At 44.0% G+C, this 23,715-nt stretch overlaps 1 protein-coding gene across 1 annotated transcript in view; it reads right to left on the reverse strand.

Annotated features, from left to right (window-relative positions):
- The window catches only part of dpy19l3 (dpy-19 like C-mannosyltransferase 3), a gene marked incomplete at both ends in the record, with an annotated part of 352,724 nt that overhangs the window by 322,179 nt on the left and 6,830 nt on the right, over positions 1-23,715 (reverse strand). The window contains one exon of the mRNA XM_084308278.1: positions 1-86. This exon is cut by the window's left edge and continues 5 nt beyond it. Within this exon, the coding sequence (XP_084164404.1) occupies positions 1-86 (86 nt within the window). The remainder of the gene's footprint in view (positions 87-23,715) is intronic.

Consider the following 23,715-nt stretch of genomic DNA (forward strand, 5'->3'; position numbering starts at 1 on the left):
TGTATGGACGGGGCCTGTATCATCTGTTTGTAGTAGGAGTAGTACAGTCCACATTCTGTCCGGAAGGAGATTTCACGCTCAACTTCCTGAAGAAGAAGAAGAAGAAGAAGAAGAAGAAGAAGAAGAAGAAGAAGAAGAAGAAGAAGAAGAAGAAGAAGAAGAAGAAGAAGAAGAAGAAGAAGAAGAAGAAGAAGAAGAAGTAGAAGAAGAAGAAGAAGAAGAAGAAGAAGAAGAAGAAGAAGAAGAAGAAGAAGAAGAAGAAGAAGAAGAAGAAGAAGAAGAAGAAGAAGAAGAAGAGGGATAAAACAGAAGAGTTTAAACAGTTAAAATAGATCAGATGAAAGATGTCTACAGGTTCATTATGCATGGAGGATGGCGACAGTCAGAAACAACCATATTAAGACAGGCACACACGCACACACACACCTACACACAAACACACGACCACACACACGACCACACACACACACACACACACACAAGATCCAGCAATATCATAACAAACCTACCACTAAAAATATTGTCATATTTTGGGTTCAACTTTAGGTCGAAAAAGAGAACGTTTACATAACGTGTAGGCTACATAACATGCACCCGCTGTCCAAAGTTTGACACCCAGAAACATCCAGAGTACAGCAACATAAGAGAATCCAGGAGAGGGGTATCTGCAGACAAACACACCACCACACACTTCTCGTGGCTCACAAGTGATGATTGAGAGGGATTATGGTTTATATGAGTATACATTGTTTTTATTAGTAAAATGCTACTCATTATGCCTTTAAGGATACATTGTTTTTTAGTAAAATGCTACTCATTATGCCTTTAAGGATACATTGTTTTTTAGTCAAATGCTACTCATTGTGCCTTTAAGGATACATTGTATTTTAGTCAAATGCTACTCATTGTGCCTTTAAAGCTAACTTGTCAGAGGCTGTGAAGAGGAACACGTGTGAAGCAGCAACAAGTCTTTCCAACATCAGAACCCAGAGAAGCTGAAGAGGTAGAACAGGGCCCCGTTTCATGTACCGGGATAACCGAGTTAGCCGGATAACTTTAGCTGGATAACTGGGTTAGCCTGACTTTCCGATTTCATGTACGTGGATTTCCCAAATCACCATGACAACATATCCAAAAGTTTGAGCCTGCTCGAAAGCAGAGTTCAAGTTCAAGTTAGCCTGAACTATCGCCACGCCCCCGCAAAGAAGTGACAGCCCGTTTCCTGAAACTATTCCCACAGTCTACGATCTGCATTATACCATTCTGAATTACGTTTTTGTGCTCCATTCTTCCAGAGGGGGCTTTTGAAATGTAAAATAGACCCAAAATGCTGATATTAAATTCACTTTGTCCTAAATAATGCACGTTATATATACCGTGGCGACGGTGGCGCTCGCTCGTGCGATGTACACATGATGTGGTTATTTTAATTGTAACTGGGATTAAGATGTCTGATGAGATGCGCTGTTTGACGGATTTGAGAAATTGAATGAGCCGTTGACGTCACATTAATGAATGAGGATAAAGAGATAAACTTCATTCAAAACAAAGGATATTCTAAACACGGGTCTCTCGTTCATTAATGTATAAACAATGAATTTATCCCATCTGGCCCAGTGGCCCAGCGGTAGTGCTCAAGCCTCCCAATCCACCGACCGGGGTTCAAATCCCCGTGTTTCCAGTATGATTTTTTTGAATATAATATTAATGATTATACGCCAAAGTAGCCTGGTTTTAAGTTAAAATATTATAAATCTACATGCATTGAGGATGTCATTCTTTATATAGCTCTCAACGTGCACCAAATTGAATTATTCCTATATTGCAAAAAGAAGGACCCCGGTCTTGAACCCGGGTCGTCCGTGTGGAAGTCAAAAGAACAACCCGTTGGACCACATTGGAGATAAGTTAAATATTGACTATACATCAATCAATGGGCAAGAAAGCCGTCTCGTAATTCTGTATAACAGTTAACTAGTTATTTTCGCTAGCAAGATCTCATTTGATTATTCAATCCAGCAGGCAAGTTTAAAGAAATATAATCTGATTGATTGAGGTAATGAGGGACTTAGAATTAGCCTATAGATAACGCATTTAACTTGTCGGCGAGGCGATTGAGCCTATTGCAATCTGTCAATAAAGTCTTAAATCAATTAATCAATCAATGCCGTTGAGAATCAGGGTCTCTGCCATCGATACGTGCTGGCTTTCCACCTAAAACGGGAGCGCGCATCTAGCCTGACTTGAGCCTGACTCTCAAGTCTGGCTTGAGTTAACGAGACTGAATCCTCCTTTGTGAAACAGGAAAATCCCGGCTTTGAACATCGGGTTAACTGAAGCTGGATAATGGACATGTTGATCGACTTAGTTGAACCACGTACATGAAACAGGGCCCTGACCTTATGAGGTAATAAAAACATAATGGATTATGGAAGTTGAGAAGCTGAGTTTATGTCCTGCCAGGTGTATAACTATAAGGCAGGACCCAAACCCAGGACGAAGAAGGCAGAGGTAGTTGCAGAGTAAACTCAGGATGGGAGTCTTCAATGGATGTTGATGTGTTGACAACCAAACCAAAAACAGGACTGACAAAACAAATACTAAAATAGCTAAAGGAATAACAGAAGGAATCCAGGAAACATGAGAGAACATCAAACTTACATTGAACATCTAACACCAAACAATGACCCAACAGACAGTATCTGCAAGTTTCAATAAGTAATATCCACAGATACCCTGAACAGACTACATAGATGAGAGAAAATAGATGTACATGTGTATAGATATGAACCAGCTCTGGGCTAGCATCCACAACCACATATGACTTAGGCTGCTGGGAATGTGAAAAGCTTAGTGAGGATGCTTTTCAGTCTGTGCAATCGAAGCTAAATGGCTAACCTTGTGCTTTCAGCACTGTGGTGTATAGTATCTGTGATCTTAGAAAAAATTAATCCAATTTACAGTGTAATATGGCAAGTGTTTTAAATTGATCCTTTTTTATATCCTAAAGGACTGGGTATCAAAACTAATTTATTTGTATTAATATCTATGGTTTTAAGGCATCAAAAGGTATCAAAAAGCTTTGAGTTTTGATTCAAGATAAGATATTCCTTTATTGATCCCCTTGGGGAAATTCCAGTGACACACACATACAGCTCATCGTCTCATTAACAACAACATATCACAATCATTACATTTTTACAGTAACAACGGCACAACATAAATTCAAACAGACATGTACATTTGTTGACACATGTTGATTACAGAATGCCTGAGACACCATATGCAATAGTCGGCTGCGACAACACCGGGGTGTCGTTGCGCCAGGTGGCGGGAGGGAGGGTGGAAAGATTGTCCAGCGGGAGGGGGCAGGGACGGGGGGGGGGGGTATCGGGCTTTGGTGATGAGACAGTCATTTAGGCTCCCCCCTCCAGCGCTCGTACTAGTCGGCTGCCGTCACCATCACGTGGGAGTGGCGCCGGGCGTACACGCGGGATGGGGGATTGGGTAGGGAGTGGGGGTGGGGGAAGCCGCTTGCCACTCTTATCTCCCAGAGGGCCTTCGACTCCAGCAGCTCCCTGTTTCGACCTTGGTCCAGGAATTTGTTTTGGCTGACTGACTGGCACATTTATCCCAGCCACGTCACTTTAAATTTGATTTGAATAGAGTGAAATATAACTCTATTGATTTGAGTGGAGTGAGTTTTAACAACTCCGTCCAAATGACTGAATGCATTATTAGTCAAATTGTCCAAGTGTCTTAATCTGTTCATTTTGGTAGGTCCTGTGCGCGGTAAACAGATCCAAAATCTTCTTATTGCAGTCCAAAAGCTTCGATAATCCAAAAATGACCACGTCTTCAAGTTGGTAGCCCGATTATGATGTCCCAATAGGCAGAGAGGGTTAGCCCTATTCTGCTTCTTGAAGAAAATATGCAATCCACTGATTAGATCCATTTAGAGTTGATTTGAGTATAGTCCGGCAACCGGCACGAAGCAGAGCATAGCAGCGTCGGGCTCCATGGAGCAGTAGAGGCGGCGGTAGGAACGGCCTTGAGGAGCCTGGGGAGAGGAGAGAAATGCGACTGTCTCTGGGAAGGGCTGGGAAGGAAGGCTAGTACTTGGGATAGCTGAAACTAGGAGCCGAATACACTAGTGTACTGTATTATAACACATTGCATCCTGGAAGATGAAAGCAGATTAATATGCTTGGATGGATGACAGGGTGGAATAATTCAACCTAAACGGAAATCTGTCCTTTCGGTTTATAAATCTGTCCTCTCGGTTTATAAATCTGTCCTCTCGGTTTATAAATCTGTACTCTCGGTTTATAAATCTGTCCTCTCGGTTTATAAATCTGTACTCTCGGTTTATAAATCTGTACTCTCGGTTTATAAATCTGTCCTCTCGGTTTATAAATCTGTCCTCTCGATTTATAAATCTATCCTCTCGGTTTATAAATCTGTACTCTACGTTTATAAATCTGTACTTTCGGTTTATAAATCTGTACTCTACGTTTATAAATCTGTACTTTCGGTTTATAAATCTGTACTCAGTTTATAAATCTGTACTTTCGATTTATAAATCTGTCCTCTCGGTTTATAAATCTGTCTTCTCGGTTTATAAATCTGTACTCTCGGTTTATAAATCTGTACTCTACGTTTATAAATCTGTACTCTACGTTTATAAATCTGTACTTTCGGTTTATAAATCTGTACTCTACGTTTATAAATCTGTACTCTACGTTTATAAATCTGTACTTTCGGTTTATAAATCTGTACTCTACGTTTATAAATCTGTACTTTCGGTTTATAAATCTGTACTCAGTTTATAAATCTGTACTTTCGATTTATAAATCTGTACTCAGTTTATAAATCTGTACTCTCGGTTTATAAATATGTCCTCTCTGTTTATAAATCTGTCCTCTCGGTTTATAAATCTGTCCTCTCGGTTTATAAATCTGTCCTCTCGGTTTATAAATCTGTACTCTCGGTTTATAAATCTGTCCTCTCGGTTTATAAATCTGTACTCTCGGTTTATAAATCTGTACTCTCGGTTTATAAATCTGTCCTCTCGGTTTATAAATCTGTCCTCTTGGTTTATAAATATGTACTCTCGATTTATAAATCTGTCCTCTTGGTTTATAAATCTGTCCTCTCGGTTTATAAATCTGTACTCAGTTTATAAATCTGTCCTCTCGGTTTATAAATCTGTACTCTCGGTTTATAAATCTGTACTCTCGGTTTATAAATCTGTACTCTCGGTTTATAAATCTGTACTCTCGGTTTATAAATCTGTCCTCTCGGTTTATAAATCTGTCCTCTCGGTTTATAAATCTGTACTCTCGGTTTATAAATCTGTACTTTCGGTTTATAAATCTGTACTCTACGTTTATAAATCTGTACTTTCGGTTTATAAATCTGTACTCAGTTTATAAATCTGTACTTTCGATTTATAAATCTGTACTCAGTTTATAAATCTGTACTCTCGGTTTATAAATATGTCCTCTCTGTTTATAAATCTGTCCTCTCTGTTTATAAATCTGTCCTCTCGGTTTATAAATCTGTACTCTCGGTTTATAAATCTGTACTCTACGTTTATAAATCTGTACTCTATGTTTATAAATCTGTACTTTCGGTTTATAAATCTGTACTCTACGTTTATAAATCTGTACTCTACGTTTATAAATCTGTACTTTCGGTTTATAAATCTGTACTCTACGTTTATAAATCTGTACTTTCGGTTTATAAATCTGTACTCAGTTTATAAATCTGTACTTTCGATTTATAAATCTGTACTCAGTTTATAAATCTGTACTCTCGGTTTATAAATATGTCCTCTCTGTTTATAAATCTGTCCTCTCTGTTTATAAATCTGTCCTCTCGGTTTATAAATCTGTCCTCTCGGTTTATAAATCTGTACTCTACGTTTATAAATCTGTACTCTACGTTTATAAAGCATGCCCTCGGATCTATAAACCATGCCCTCGAATTTGTAACCTCTGCCCTTGGGTGGGCATGGAGTCATAATCCAATGGCACGGTTTACAAATCTGAGAGCACAGTAGATTTGCGCCAGTCTGTAAATTAGCAGCGAGGATACAACCAAAGAGATGGAGACGGGTGGATCAGAAAGCAACGCAGCAGAGATAAATCCTACTGAATTCCCCAAAACTCAGATGAAGCTGAATATGGACTCTTAAAAAAATATGTGATTCTCTGGCCATATTTTGAGCTACGTTCAGATTGCAGACGATAGTAGCCCAAATCTTTTCATGACAATGTGAACAGCACAAATCACATGGAATATGATCTTTTCAATTCTGAGTTGGGCCACTTTCATTATGTTGCAACCCAACCTCAGTCTGAATAGGCATGTGACTTTCATGTGACTTTTACGTCACAATGTTTACGTTCAACTTCTTTATTGTTCATTTGCACATGCGGGTCAGTGACCAATTCACACTGGAATCTGATATTGGCCACATGTAAAAAAAAAAAAAAATTGAACAGCCAAACAAAATAAATCAGATCTGAGCAATAAATCAGAATTGAGCACTACAACCTGCAGTGTGAACGTAGCCATAGAGAATCAAGGCACCACTTCAGCTTCAAGTAGGTACTCAACTCAAATGAGCTAACATGAGCTCTAAAGCTATCGTCCAGCTCAGTGATTGGTTACCTCGCCAGCTCACTCAACTATACTGTAATAATGAGCTTGTTTGCTAGTCTACCAGATAGTGAGATTGTAACAGTATTGATTAACGGGGCAAGGCAATTGATTATTTTACCCTCCCCTCAGATCAAATAACATGAATTTCAGAGTCAAATCGGAAATTGGAATGTAACCTGGTCTATTTTAGGATGCCAAGGCACTCGTGTTAAAAAATAATGTTCATGGACAGAGAGGGCAGTTTAACTTAACTTAAAATATCCTACTGTCCACAACAGTCTTAACACTATAGGGACCAGCCACGAGTTAACTCGTGTTTCGGTGCCATGCGTTGTGGACCAGAGCCACGAGTTAACTCGTGGCAAGTTGTTATTGTTTTATTCCATATTAATAACGCTATTAACGTCCGCGATTGACTTGCAGGACCTACCCACATATTTGATTTTCGAAACATGCAATACCGGCCAGATCCGCTTAGGGGCGCCATCGCTCCACTGCAGTATCATTGAGGGCGATTGAAAGAAAAAAATGTTTACTGTCTGTGGGCGTTTCATATGAGCCTCGGTTCCAAACGAACACCCTCCATCTTTTATCCCGTTACCGAACGCAGATTTCAGCCTGGAATAATGGGATTTATGATCAACCAATGGACATATCGATCTACCAGATTCCGATGACTACTGACGAAATGCTGCCGGCGATCACATGGGCTGACGGTAGGATACTATTCCCCCAAATTACAGCTGGATTGGACATTGTTTTAAAACGCAACGTGATCGATCAGTGAAAATGGCTGATTGAACGCACACTGTATTGCTAATCAATAATAGTAATCGGCGTCGCCCGCCGCCCCCATTTCATCCATAGATGCTCTGTAATAGTCCGGATGCTACGCAGTTTGTTTTATTTCATTCGTATATATACAGCAGAAATGGCGTTTGATATAACGTGACTAGCCTTTAGCCTATTATCTAGCTCCCCAGAAAAAAGACTAGGCGAAAACTGCGATAAACCTTATATTCACGGCGCTATAAAATGACAACCAACCGATGCATTTTTATTTTCTTTAAGCCATTATGAAGGCACGGTTTATGCACTCAAGTGACAATGAGAATGGAGAGATAGCAATACTATAAAGTATATATATAGCTGTTAGAAAGTACATCGGTTTGTTGACAAACCTCTGTCCTCTGGCCTATAAATCGGCGCGACGTGCTGGTCGTCAAAGCATGTGCATTTCAGTTTGTGGGGTAGCTTTATGGAATGGACTACAAGTGAAACGAAACAGAGCAATAACATTACACAGTTCATAAATAGATACAAAAAAGCACTTCAGCATCACGATGGTTTCAACCGGAAAAAATGTGCCAGAATGTCTGGACTCTTACATATCTCGATGTGATTTATCAAGAAATATCTACAGCAAGAATTTTGGGTCTAAATGAATCCAAAATGACTATGTGGTTAGAAGTGGTGGAGAGAATAAAAGCTAGCATATAATGGTAGTGTCTGGTTAGGAACAAGTTATAATGGTTGGATTATCCAATGGGGGGTCCGGGAGGGGGGGGGTACGAGCTAGAGCATATGTGTGTAGGTTTTTAGATAACAGGTATTAGGGGTATATCCTGTATAAGACATTTGACTAAATGGTCATTTCATTGGATATGCACTGTAATTAATGCTTGTATATCTTATCGTGTGTTGTCATGTTTGTTTATATGTTTGTTTAAAAAATAATAATAAAAAAAAAAAAAAAAAAAAAAAAGCACTTCAGTTCTGAGGAACAAAGGTAAAAGGTAAAATAAAGGTGCACCTCAGTTATAGGTATCAAACTATGGAACTCTTTGCAGAATGATGTAAATAGTTCTACAAATATATTTCGCTTCAAAAAGTTGTACAAAGAAAAGATAAATAGACAGTATAGCACAGTTTAGTATAGTATTGCAGTTTAGCATAACAGGATAATATAGCATATTACAGTATAGGCTAGTAGGAGTATAGTAATATAGTACAATATAGTAAATTTTAGGCGGCTGGTTGGCGCAGCGGTCTAAGCGCTCATCACCAACGCGTGAGACACCGGTATCGAATCCGGCTGTCAGCGCTGCCTCCGGCTTGGGCCGGCCGCCAGTCAGCGGGAGGGGAGTCGATGGGTGGTAATCTGGTCGTTGTAAACAGCGACTCCTACAGGTCGGTCAGGGCGCCTGCACAGCAAGGACAGGAGATGTCGAGGGTAGTGTGAGCCTCCCACACGTTACACCTCGCCAATGAGAGTCCGCGCTGGCAGGTGAAAATAAGTGGCTGGCTGACTCTGCATGTATCGGAGGGGACATGCGATAGATTCTTCAACCCTCCCTACGACCAACCAGTGGGGGGCACATGCGAGCAACGATCAAGACAGGGGAGGGGGGAATTGGCACAACTAAATTGGGATGGGAGAAAAACAGAAAAAGAAGGAGAAGTGGATCAAAAAGAAAATAGTATATTTTATTCTACTGTTGCCCTTTTTATATCACCACTCTCAGCACTGTCACTTTTTCTTAAATCATTATTATGCTGGTTTGTATTGTGTTTCTTTCGTATGTATTCTATTGTGTATTTTATTTACTGCTGTACTATGTCGAGAGGGCAACACCCAAGAATTTTTGCTCTTTTTGTATGTAAATGTGACAAGATGCAACAATAAAACTGAATCTGAATCTGATATACAGTAGTAATATTGTGAGGTTTTTGTCCATTGCTCACTTACTCGCTCTGTTCCTTTAAGCCTACTCGCTCTGTTCCTTTTGTTTTTCTGTTAATCAATTGCATTCCCCTATTCACACGCTTCTTCCCATAGACGCCGTTGATTGGTGCTCCCCCAACCACACGCTTGTCAATCACATCCCTCAGCTGTCACAGCTTGTCAATTAAGCATTCCCTTATTATTTATACCCCGTTTCCCCATTCAAGTTTTGTTGGATCGTTTTGATATTTCAGTAGCATTCGCCGTTCCTGCCTTGCCTGCTGTTTTTCCCTGTGCTTTGCCTCCAGGATATTCAAGAAGTATTCCGCTTGGACACCCGTTTCCCGTGGCGACGCGCTCGCCCCGTTTTGATCCTACTCTCTTTACGCACAGCGCCTGGGTGAGTTTTTATGACTGTCTTTCATCCTATTCGTTTTCGTGTGTTTAAATGACACTGAAGATATCCTGCTTTTTGTCAGACAGTCACTCACCCAGCGTTCAGCTTTTTTGGATTGTTCATTGGGATAATATTTGGCCTTAACATCGCTCACTGTGTGTTCACACACCGAAGATATAATCACTTGGATTTGTATTTGGGACTTCGCTCACAGTGTTTATTTGCACCGAAGATTTCTATCACTTGGATTTGTGTTTGGGACGTTACTCACAGTGTGTATATACACTGAAGATTCAGTCACTTGGATTACTCTGTTTTTTGGTACAAGTCACCTCCCCTGTCACCTGCTCTGTTCCCAACTGTACTCTGAGCTAACCCGCTCCCTCTCTCCCTCTCGGTCCCGTTACCACCTCGGAGATCTGCCGAGAGAAGTCTGCAGAGCGGCTCTGACGTCATCGTCTGCTTCCCCAGTCTAACCATCCCGGGAGAAGCTGCAGAGCAGCAACATTCATCTATGCTTGTATCCCAGTCTTTGTCTGTTCTCTACCAAGTCTATGCTGTTTATTTAGTGTAAATAAACAAGCCCTTGTTTTTGGCAACTCTGAATCTACTCTCTTGTGTCGTTGTGTTTGGGGTCGGTGTCAAACCACAACATTACGATCCAACCAAAATGACGACCCCAGCCGACACAGAGAGGGTCAGAACCGCACTAGCTAATCAGATCGAGTTGACCAAGGATCACAGTCACCAACTAGAGAGGGCTGCGGCTGCGGTGCAGGATCTCAGGGAACAGGTCCAGCCTATTCAGGGGTCCCTGGCCGCCCTGGCAGGACAACAATCTGGTATTCTCGTTCAGCTTCACTCGCTGAGCGACACCGTTAACGCTTTACTTCCCTCACTTCCTTCAGGAGCATTCCCCGCAGCCCCAGCAGTTCCCACGTTTCCCGATCCCGCACCTCAGGAACCCCGTCTCTCCGTCCCACGGCTGTTCGACGGCAATCCCGAGGAGTGTGCCACATTCATCATGCAATGTGAGTTGGTTTTCCGTCATCAACCAAGTCGATTCACTTCTAGAGGGGCCCAAGTGGCCTATATGACAAACTTGCTTTCAGGCCGTGCTGCCCAGTGGGTCACTTCCTCCTGGGCAATGGATGCAGATTTTGTTTTCTCCTATCCAGACTTCGTGGCTGAGCTCCGCAGGGTGTTCCACCATCCAGCCCGTGGCCTGGACCCTGGAGCCCGGTTGGGTACCTTCCGACAGGGGAGCGGCGGGGTAACTGACTACGTCCTGGAGTTCCGACTGGCGGCGGTGGAGAGTGGATGGAACGACCCTGCACTTCGCCTAACCTTCTTGAGGGGGCTCAGTGACGCAGTCAGGGACCAGCTCGCTACCCGGGAGGTGCCTGACTCCCTCGAGGACCTGTTTAGCCTCGTCATCCGCATCGACGGACGCCTCCAGGAGAGAAGGCGAGAGAGGACCCGACTGTTACCTCCTGAGGTACCCCGGATTCCCCGAACTCATGACGTTACTGCTGGTCGCCCTGCCCTCAACACGACTGGTGGTAGCGGACCCTCCCGTTCGGTTCGCGAGGAGGAACCCATGCAGCTGGGACGCTCTCATCTGAGCCAGGCTGAACGTGAGGCAAGGCTCAGTTCCGGTCTCTGCCTCTACTGCGGAAGGGAGGGACACCGAATTGCCAACTGCCCCACCCGGCCAAAAGACCAGGCTCGCCGAGACCCCGGGAAATCCTGGTGAGCCGTTTTTCCCATTCCCAGAGCCGCGCACCACCTGGCCATCTGATGAGCGTCACCCTGGCCTGGGGGGACCAACGAGCCACGGTGGAGGCCCTCATCGACTCCGGGGCAGACGAGAATTTCCTCGACTTCGAGTTTGCTACCCGAGCCAACATTCCACTTGAGGACCTTGTGAGGCCCTTGGAGATCTTTGCGTTGGACCAACACCTGGCCGACATCTCTCAACGCACCGGCCCAGTCGTGCTGACCATCGCTGGGAACCACGTTGAGAGAATCCAGTTCCTTATCACCCGATCCCCTCTTGTCCCGGTGGTCCTGGGTTTTTTACTTTTTAGTAAGTCCAGGGCTCAGGCCCTTCCACCTCACCGCCCTTACGACTGCGCCATCGACCTCCGCCAAGGGGCTCCCCTTCCCGGCAGCCGCCTTTACAGTCTGACCGTTCCGGAGAAGAAGGCGATGGATCAGTACATCTCTGAGTCATTGGAAGCAGGACTCATTCGGCCTTCCTCCTCCCCGGTGGCGGCCGGTTTCTTCTTTGTTGGTAAGAAGGATGGGGACCTTCGACCCTGCATCGACTATCGCCAGCTCAACGAGATCACCATCAAGAACAAGTACCCTCTACCCCTCATGAACTCCACCTTCGAGCCACTCACCCAGGCTACCGTCTTTACCAAGCTGGACCTCCGGAGTGCCTACCATCTTGTCCGTATCCGTGAAGGCGATGAATGGAAGACCGCCTTCAAGACCCCCAGGGGTCACTACGAGTACCTGGTGATGCCGTTCGGCCTCACCAACGCCCCGGCGGTATTCCAGGCACTCATGAACGATGTCCTTCGTGACATGCTGGAGGTGTTCGTGGTGGTGTACCTGGACGACATCCTCATCTTCTCCAGGACCCTCGAGGAACACATCCAGCATGTCCGCCGTGTGCTGGAGCGCCTCCTCCACAATCGGCTCTTCGTCAAGGCGGAGAAGTGCCGTTTCCACTCCGACTCCGTTGACTACCTGGGCTTCATCGTTGAGAAGGGCTTGACCCGAGCGGATCCTCGCAAGATCCAAGCTGTGGAGGATTGGCCTGAACCCACCACTCGGAAGGAGTTACAGAGTTTCCTCGGGTTCGCCAACTTCTACCGAAGGTTCATCCGGAACTACAGTCAGGTGGCGGAGCCACTTACCAGACTGACCTCTCCCGCTCTGCCGTTCGACTGGTCCCCAGCGGCATGTGCTGCGTTCCGCTCCCTCAAGAAGAGGTTCACTTCCGCCCCTATCCTGCTCCACCCAGACCCCAAGAGACAGTTCATTGTTGAGGTGGATGCCTCGGAGACTGGACTGGGCGCTGTCTTATCCCAACGTTCGCTTACGGACCAGAAGGTACATCCTTGCGCCTTCTACTCGCGTCGGTTCCTCCCTGCCGAGAGGAACTACGACACCGGCAATCGGGAGCTGCTGGCGGTCGTGGCTGCGTTGGAGGAGTGGCGTCATTGGCTAGAGGGGGCCGAGGAGCCTTTTACCATCTGGACGGACCACAAGAACCTGACGTTCATCCGTGCTTCCAGGCGCCTCAACGGTCGGCAGGCGAGATGGGCCAGTTTCCTCAGTCGGTTCGACTTCTCGCTGACCTTCCGTCCCGGTTCCCGCAACACGAAGGCCGACTCCCTGTCCCGGTTACACTCCAAGGGGGCTCCACCCTCTGAGGACCCGACTCCCATCCTCCCGGAGGCCAGGGTGGTTGGAGCCATCACCTTGGGCATCGAGGGGGTGGTTAGACGTGCCCTACGCTTCCAGCGTGCTCCAAGCAACGTTCCGATTCATCGTCTCTTCGTCCCCGACTCTGTCCGGTCCCGGGTGCTGCTATGGGGCCATACCAGCCGGTTCGCCTGCCACCCGGGCGTCCATCGCACGTTCTCCTTCCTGGCTCGTCGTTTCTGGTGGCCCACCATGCGGAACGACGTCAAGGAGTTCGTATTGGCCTCCACGGTCTGTGCCCGCAGCAAGGCCTCGCACCAGGCACCCTCCGGGCTTTTACAGCCACTTCCCGTTCCGAGCCGTCCATGGTCACATGTGGCGCTAGACTTCGTCACAGGTCTTCCCTCCTCCCAGGGGAACACTTGCCTTCTGACCGTTGTGGATCGATTCAGCAAGGGGGTTCACCTCGTGGCCCTTTCCAAGCTTCCCTCGGCGGCCGAGACGGCGGACCTCCTGACTCACCACGTGTTCCGCCTTCATGGGTTTCCCCAGGACATCGTCTCTGACCGGGGGCCCCAGTTCACCTCCCAGGTATGGCGGGCCTTTTGCAAGGGGTTGGGGGCGACGGTCAGTCTTTCCTCTGGTTATCATCCCCAGACTAACGGACAGACGGAGAGGATGAACCAGAGCGTGGAGTCTGCTCTTCGGTGTGTGGCAGCCGAGCGACCGGCATCCTGGAGCCGTTTCCCTCCCTGGGTTGAGTACTCCATCAATTCAATGGTCAGTTCCGCCACCGGCCTCTCACCATTTGAGGTTTCCTTGGGCTACCAACCCCCTCTTTTCCCCGCACAGGAGGCGGAAGTGGCAGTTCCCTCCGTGCAGGTCCACCTCGACCGCTGCCGACGGGTTTGGGAGATCACCAGGACCGCGCTGCTCCGGACATCTGAGCGCGTCTGTCGTGGGGCCGACCGGCGCCGGGTTCCTGCGCCGACTTACCACCCTGGGCAGAGGGTGTGGCTCTCCGCAAAGGACCTCCCGCTTCGGTCCTCGGCCAAGAAGCTCAACCCCCGTTTCGTCGGACCTTTCGAGGTCCTGAAGGTACTCAGTCCGGCGGCCCTGCGTCTGAAACTTCCTGCGTCCATGCACATTCACCCCGTGTTCCATGTCTCCCGGGTTAAGCCCGTCTCCCTCAGTCCCCTGATGCCTCCAGCTCCTGATCCTCCGCCTCCCGTGATGGTGGATGGTCACCCCCAGTGGCAGGTCTGTCGGTTGATGGGCGTTCGACGGCGGGGTCGGGGGTTCCAGTACCTGGTGGACTGGGAGGGTTACGGCCCTGAGAAGCGGAGCTGGGTCTCCCGGCAGCTCATCGTGGATCCCGGCTTGATCACTGACTTCCATCGTGCCCATCCTGACGAGCCGGGTCGGCCTGGTCGCCGGGTGGCTCCCGTGGAGGGGGGGGTACTGTGAGGTTTTTGTCCATTGCTCACTTACTCGCTCTGTTCCTTTAAGCCTACTCGCTCTGTTCCTTTTGTTTTTCTGTTAATCAATTGCATTCCCCTATTCACACGCTTCTTCCCATAGACGCCGTTGATTGGTGCTCCCCCAACCACACGCTTGTCAATCACATCCCTCAGCTGTCACAGCTTGTCAATTAAGCATTCCCTTATTATTTATACCCCGTTTCCCCATTCAAGTTTTGTTGGATCGTTTTGATATTTCAGTAGCATTCGCCGTTCCTGCCTTGCCTGCTGTTTTTCCCTGTGCTTTGCCTCCAGGATATTCAAGAAGTATTCCGCTTGGACACCCGTTTCCCGTGGCGACGCGCTCGCCCCGTTTTGATCCTACTCTCTTTACGCACAGCGCCTGGGTGAGTTTTTATGACTGTCTTTCATCCTATTCGTTTTCGTGTGTTTAAATGACACTGAAGATATCCTGCTTTTTGTCAGACAGTCACTCACCCAGCGTTCAGCTTTTTTGGATTGTTCATTGGGATAATATTTGGCCTTAACATCGCTCACTGTGTGTTCACACACCGAAGATATAATCACTTGGATTTGTATTTGGGACTTCGCTCACAGTGTTTATTTGCACAGAAGATTTCTATCACTTGGATTTGTGTTTGGGACGTTACTCACAGTGTGTATATACACCGAAGATTCAGTCACTTGGATTACTCTGTTTTTTGGTACAAGTCACCTCCCCTGTCACCTGCTCTGTTCCCAACTGTACTCTGAGCTAACCCGCTCCCTCTCTCCCTCTCGGTCCCGTTACCACCTCGGAGATCTGCCGAGAGAAGTCTGCAGAGCGGCTCTGACGTCATCGTCTGCTTCCCCAGTCTAACCATCCCGGGAGAAGCTGCAGAGCAGCAACATTCATCTATGCTTGTATCCCAGTCTTTGTCTGTTCTCTACCAAGTCTATGCTGTTTATTTAGTGTAAATAAACAAGCCCTTGTTTTTGGCAACTCTGAATCTACTCTCTTGTGTCGTTGCGTTTGGGGTCGGTGTCAAACCACAACAAATATAGTATATAGCAGCTTAACACTTTCAGCGCCAGCCGTTTTATCCATCCTTGTAGTCAATGGGCCACGCTTTAAAAGATAGGGATTTTCACTGTGCGTCACGATGTTTGCAGGGCTAAATCAGGGGCGTTTTTAGGGTTAGAAAACATTGGGGGCTTCAGCTTTTTTTTTTTTTTTACACAGAAATACGCAATTTTAGAGTAATTAGAGACGAATACTGAATAACTAGATTAGAGTTTTTTAAAGTGAGGTCCAGGTCCATGAGAGGGATCTGGGCAGTCGCCATAGAAAATTCAAAGTTAACAGGACCAAATCATCAGTTTCTTATTTATTTATTTAACCTTTATTTAGCCAGATAAAACATTGATATGGTCCAAGAGGCCCCAACGAGAGTACAAATATACATATATACACGTATACATACATACATACATACATACATACATACATACATACATACATACATACATACATACATACATACATACATACATACATACATACATACATACATACATACATACATACATACATACATACATATACACCAATAACAAAATAAAAACACAGTTAAGAATCATACACATAAGTAAATAAACAAACAAACATTATGCACAGCCTATGTACAAAAGAAATAAACAGTTAATCTCTAGTCCAGGGGTGGCCAACCAGTCAGAGACTAAGAGCCACAAAAAAATGACTGTGGTACCACAAAGAGCCACACCATATACCAGCGTTTCTCAACCTTTTTTTTCAGTCACGGCACCCTTCATGTGTTTATAGGTCTCACCCTCTGGCCTCTGAAGTTGCTAATGTCTTTTTTATTTGGGCCTCACAGGGTTAAAAGTACCCTGTGAGACCCACGGTTGCAAAATTACAAAATCACTTTTAGCCATTTAAAAAAATAATGTTTATTTAAAAAATGTTAAAGGGGAACTATTTTACCATTTCTTTCACTATTTGGGCACTTTTCCACAATTCCTGTGAGTCTATGGAACACCTAGGTTTTTTTCAAAAAAAATGCATTGTTTTGTATTTCTAATCAAGTACTAAAAACCGCATTTTTCTACCTCAAGATCTTAAGCCGTTTTGAGGCTGGGCTCCAACCACTGTGTGGCCTGGTGCCAACTGCCACATCAACTGCCACATTATTATGCAGCTGAGAAATCTCTGACATCACAGATATGCACATTTTTGATGACTCAGTTCAGTGAGGGTGAATATTGTGAGAGGAGAATTGGAAGAATTCGCCAATATGAGAATTAGAGACATATATCCTATTAATATAAGTCCACATAGCTAAGAAACAATGGTAAACACTGAAAAACGCCATTTATAAGATAGTTCCCCTTTAAGCACATGTATAGTCAATTGGTCCTGTTGTTCAGCCTCACAATGCTATTTGATAGTAAATGTGTTTATATGTCCCACCCTCTGGCCTCTGAAGTTGCTAATTTCTTTTTAATTTGGGCCTCACAGGGTTAACCTCTTAAGCCCGAGATATACAGTAAAAGTGTATATTTTCAGCATTATGTTTGTTTACCAATTATTTTAACTGTTATTAGTGAAATATAAGATTATAGAAATCTCAGGGCATTGAGTCGGAAACCGGCGCATATTGACAGGAGGAAGTGGCACAGCCAAAAGTGAGTGTAGTCTTTTGAAGGAAGAGACTCAGGGCTTTCAAATTTCGGAAAAACTACGCTACCCAGCTCACACCAGCCCCTGTCAATCATCTGACTTCTGGATTTACTTTTTAATTTCTCTTATTTTTTGGGATTATCTCCCACAAACCTGAACGTTATTGCCATAAAACAGAACGCAGTTAGTTTCTCTACCTTTCTGTGAACGTCTTGCAAAAAACGGTGTTGCAATATGATGAAAAATGGTGGAGAAATTTACATTATAAAAAAGATGGCAGAATTCAGTACTGTATCTACAAAACCTTCTGTTTAATCATCTTCCCTTTATTCATTTGCTTAGATTTTTCAGGTCTGGTCAATTTTAGCATGGTGTTATTTACAGTCAAAGATAATTTTTTTTTAAATAGAATTGATATTCTCCTTTGGTTCATTACAATTTACTCAAGCCTAGTAACAGACACACTATTTCTGACACTGATCCATATATGTCCCTAGATTCAGATACCAAGAACATGCAAATGGACCATTTAAAAAAAAATTGTAAATGTTTATTCTACGTCCGTATGGAATGAGTGACATAAAAAAAAAAAAAAATTAAAAAAAAAAAAACATTAATTTTTTTTTTTTTTTTTTGTGGATGGAAGAGCCGCACATTGACAGGCAAAGAGCCGCATGCGGCTCGCGAGCCGCGGGTTGGCCACCCCTGCTCTAGTCTTTACAGTTTTCTTCGATTGCATAAACACTCAAATCAAAAGTATTACACAATTATCAAAACCTTACACTCAAGGAGCAAAACAGATTTGCACCCCTATAAGCACAATGTCAGCCTCACAATTTTTGCAAAACAATACACACAGTGATTTGCAAAACACTAAACACACTTGCATTACATTACACATAGAATGTCAAATTACCACACATATGAGCCAATTGGTTAAACACAGCAATCAGATGCACAAACACACCATTGCTTAATTGTAGATACACCAATCAGGTTTAAGCACTATAAAAATGCAGCAGGTGAGTTCACCTGTATTCAACCAAAATGGAAGGAGAGTGAAGTACTCTACACAGAGACCATGAAAATATACAATACATTCACCAAACACTACACAAGACAACCAATGATGCAGACTGATGAAAATATAAAATGTCTCTCCATATACCCAAATCAGTCAACATGTCAACATGGAGAATCACAACTAAAAAATCTCTTGCCAGATCCAGCTAGGCAAAGAGATAATGTCTAGTATTTTCTGTACTCTATTTAAATGTTTTCAATTTCTTTTTGTTTTACTGTCATTTTAACCTGTACTGGATACAGTATTTTATGTTTGTCTGATATTTGCTGAGCTTACTGTGTTATGCACACTGTATAGTAGCATGAAAACTGGGACATGTTTTTTTGTGATTCTCCATGTTGAAATGTTGACTGATTTGGTTATATGGAGAGAAAATTCATATTTTCATCAGTCTGCATCATTGATTTGGGTATATGGAGATAAATAAATTATATTTTCATCTACAGCATTGGTCTTGTGTAGTGTTTGGTGAATTTATTGTATATTTGCACATTCTCTGTGTACTTCACAGTACTCTAATCACTGAGAAGTAGAATTGCTAAATGTGTTTTAGGTTAAGCACATGCCGTGTGTAACTGGTTCAAACAGAATTAAGTCATATGAAACGTGTGTTTCATATGGTAACAAAATGTAGTTTTTATAAATTAGTGTATAGTTTGTGTTTAATTTAGCAAAGGATCTGAGGTGTCCTGATAATTGTGTGTGTGGTTGTGCTAATTGTGTGTAGTGTTTTGAAACACCGGGCCTTGTTTTCAAAATCGTGCTTAAGCAATCGAATAAATTATATACATAATGTTTCAGTCTTCTCATAAAAAAAATATTAGATTTTGGGGTCTTTTCCTGCCTGATTGATTGAAAACTTTATTAACAGATTGCAGAATGGGTACAGTACCGCTCAATACATAGAATTGTTAAGGGGATGCAGACCAGAGAAAGACTTTCATCTTGTTTACATCAGGGTCCCCCATTTTCAATTCATCGTAACATATATGACATATATGACATACAGATAGACAGTACTGCTACATCTATACATTTATGACATACCAGATTTGCAAATACAGTACTGTTTGTGATACGAAAAAAGTCCAGAAAACAAGTATATACATTTGACGTAGAAACTGTACATTGGAGGAGGTTGGGTAGGTGGGGGGTACTGTACATTGGAGGTGGTTGGGTGGGTGGGGGGGAGGTTGGGTAGGAGTGGGGGGGTGGGTGGGTGACACTGTACAACTGTACAAGCAAAACTGTACATTGGAATATTGACAAGACCATACTTGGTAATTTTTACTGTACATTGGAGGGGGAATTGCAGTCTCCCGTAGGTGTTTTTTTAGAGTGTTTTTGAAAGTGGGTAGTGATTCACATTCCTTTACAGCTTTGGGTAGGGCGTTCCACATTGATGTGGCATAATTGCGAAAACGTGTTTAGTCCCTTGTTAGAGCCGAATCTGGGTTTAACATGATTTGTGGAGCTCCCTCTGGTGTTGTGATCGTGGTATTCACTGACCTTTGGGAAGTATTTTGACATGTACATGGGTACCTTGGTCGTGTAGTGTATCTTGTAGACCAGGCCCATTGCAAGTTGCTGTACTCTGTCGTACAGCTACTCTAAGCCATCCTAGGTTGTCAAAGTGGGCAGGGGTGAGGTGGGTTCTAGGAGTAAGGTCAAGCAGTAGTCTGACCAGTTTGTTTTGAGATGTTTGTAATTTTGTTTTTAGCGCCTTTGTGGTGCTTTGGTACCATGAGGTGCAAGCATAGTCGTAGTACCCTTGAATGAGTGCTCCTGCCAGAGTCTTCAGGGTATTCTTGTTTACCAGTGAGGAGATCCGGTACAAGAATCGAGTTTGTTGGTTGACTTTTTTTATTACATTGGATGCCATTTTGTCACAGGAAAGATTTGCCTCTAGGATGGAACTCAGGTAGGTAATATCTTCTTTCCTTGTGACAATATTGTCACCCACTGTAACTGAGAAGCCGTCGGTCATGCTGAGTTTGTTATTTGAACCGAAGAGAATGGACTCTGTTTTGCCCATGTGTAATATGATAGTTTGTTATCAGCGAGCCATATGCATATTTTGCCTAGTTCTGAGCTGAGGGTTTTTTCAACCTGTAACTTGTTCTTGTCAGAGACCAGCAGGGCTGAGTCGTCCGCAAACAGGAACAAGTTGCAGTCACAAGCTGATGACATGTCATTTGCATAAATTAGGAACAGTAGCGGACCTAGTATGCTTCCTTGTGGAACACCACAGCTTACTGTGAGGGGGGGGGGGGGATAGGGTACCGTTTACCTCCACCATCTGCTCTCTCCCCTCCACCTTTGGTCCGCTTTGCATTCACATCTCAAATGAACCGCAGCAGGGTTCACTTGCAAGAGTGAATGAGCTTTCACACCACCCCAAACCAACCGGACTATCCGAGGAAATGAACCAGGGTTCGATTAAAGCTTATATATATAGTTTATCACAGTATCATGAGCATGTCTTTGTCAGTGGACACTGGACATGGGATGCCTCCAGGTGCTGCTGCGTTAAAGTGCACATCTTCAATACCTATCTGTACTATTTAAAAGCACAGTGCAGGACACACTCAAAGGTTATCGCACCTCAGAGATGGCAGTGGACATGTATGACAGGACAAAGGCCATATATAATGGCCTTGGGATTGAGGAACATACTACCAGCCAAAGGAGGAAGCAGAAAAGGATGGACGAGTATGTAGTTGAGTCATCTTGTGGCACAAGCTCAGACCTCATGGAGATCAACTGAGACAGAGACTGTTCTATCCAGTCCTCGACAGAATGCTGCAAGAGCTTGAGAACAGGTTATCATGAGTTGGAGAACAACGTATGAGAGGCATACAGGCATTTTATCCAGCCTCAGACCAGTTTCTCGCAGTGGAATTGCTCCAACCCCTCGCCACACATTACAATATCCAACTACTGCCAGAGGAGATCACAGTTGCAAAGTGTTTCCTGGCCAGGACAGGCAGAGATGCAGTCCCTACTATCCAAAGTGTCTTTTCCCTCCTGGATGATAATAATAATAATAATAATAATAATAATAATAATAATAATAATAATAATAATAATAATAATAATAATAATAATAATAATAATAATAATAATAATAATAATAATAATAATAATAATAATAATGCATTTTATGTATAATGCGCCTTTCAAGACACACAAAAAAAGTCCACAAATCGGTGAATGAAAAAATTATATAGGATCAAATGAAAACTACTACTTGCTAAAAATCGATGTTTAAAAGTACTAAAAACCAAAGAAAAATACCAAACACTAACAAACATTCAGCACAGACAATGAGGATGCTGCCATCACAAAAAAAAAAAAAAAAAAACATTTAATTATTATAATTTTTTAGATCCGGGGCTAGGAGAAAAACATCCGGGGCTGAAGCCCCGGAAGCCCAGGGCTAACGACGCCACTGGGCTATATCTATATTCTATATTATAGCTATGGAGACAATACTATGGCTCATTTGACAGTCACAGAGCCGGCTGTTCTTCCTTAGGAGGCTCAGGTCTTTTAATGTGTGTGGGGAAATGTTGTTCATGTTCTATCAGGCAGTGGTGTCAAGTGTGCTCCTCTACGCCGCTGTCTGTTGGGGTGGTAATACCACGGCCAGGGATGCCAGGCGGCTGGATAAGCTGGTCAAGAAGGCTGGCTCAGTGGTGGGGAGGAGACTGGACCCACTGGGGACCGTGGTGGAGAGCCGCACGCAGAGCAAGCTGCTGGCCATCATGGGCAATACCAACCACCCTCTCCACCACACCCTGGTGGGGCAGAGCAGCAGTCGCAGCGGACGGCTCATCTCCCTGCACTCACGGACTGAGCGGCACAGGAGGTCCTTTGTCCCCACAGCCATCAGACTGTACAATAGCGTAATATAGTGCGGGGGACCTGACCTCTGACCCACACACCTGTTTTTACACCTGTTTTTATACACTGTTTTATACACCTGCTTTTATCTAATCACGCTCCTATTAATATCGATGGATATGATTTAATTGAATTTTATCATGTGCTTATTTTTAATTCATGATGCAGACATAACGTGTAATAACTGAATGAGAACGGTCAATGTCTGTATACTGTGTGAGCTGCGAGATACCCTGAATTTCACCAAGGGGATTAATAAAGTATCTATCTATCTATCTATCTATCTATCTATCTATCTATCTATCTATCTATCTATCTATCTATCTATCTATCTATCTATCTATCTATCTATCTATCTATCTATCTATCTATCTATCTACTATCCCTCGTCCAACATGTAAAAAAAAATTATATATACGTTCGCGTGTTATCCCGTGGTGAATATTGTATAGTTTCAGAGTGATCCTGGCTAATTCCTGGAAGCTGCGTTATGGAGCGATATGTGGATTTTGCTAAAGGCGTTCGCGTTGCTCACCTGGACACGTTTTTTGATGCTCTGATCGTCAGCAACGGCATTTTTTTTTAATACTACATACGTTGATCGTTGCGATCGATGTGAAATCATTGTTGGATCAAAGTAGGATTGATGTCATATAGTCCTTACCTTTACTAGGAGGTATCCCAAAAAGAATATTCCAATTGTCTGATCGCAATTTCCAGTATTGATGTCCATCGGGTCCCTGACATGAACTGGCACAAAATATGCATGGAGTGTGCTGAACGCGTTTCAAAGTGCTCGGATGAAGCGATTCACTTGGCTTGGTCTAAATTCTCTGCCCAGACCATATACAATGTAACACAGTGTGAAATAAGATTTCAAAGGGTAGGCGATACTGCCACCTAGCAGGATTCGGCCAGTATTGCACTCTCTGGGTCTCAGAATGAGTTCCAATGGTAACATGATTGTATAGAATAAAAAAAATCGAATACAAGAAAAAACGATGAAAGCGATCGAAAACCCGACTATACTCGGGTTTTGGCGGTGACGGTTGGCGAGATAACCCGACATAGTTGTGGTTGGCCGTGAATGAGTTAACATAGAATAATAATATATAAAAATATTGTAAAAAAAAAAATATTGTACAATACGGGCGGTCAGGTGGCGTAGCGGAGATTGCGCTCGTCACCAATGCAAGAGGCTGCGGTCTCGACTCCCGCAGTCAGCATTGCCTTGGCTTGGGCTGATCACTATACAAACTCATTTGGCTGGGTTAGGGGGAGGGAAGCCGTGGGTGGGAAACTGGCGTTGTGGACACCGACGCCTACAGGTCA

This window comes from Notolepis coatsorum (assembly GCF_963971535.1).
Source record: "Notolepis coatsorum genome assembly, chromosome: 2".
NCBI classification, from domain to species: domain Eukaryota; kingdom Metazoa; phylum Chordata; class Actinopteri; order Aulopiformes; family Paralepididae; genus Notolepis; species Notolepis coatsorum.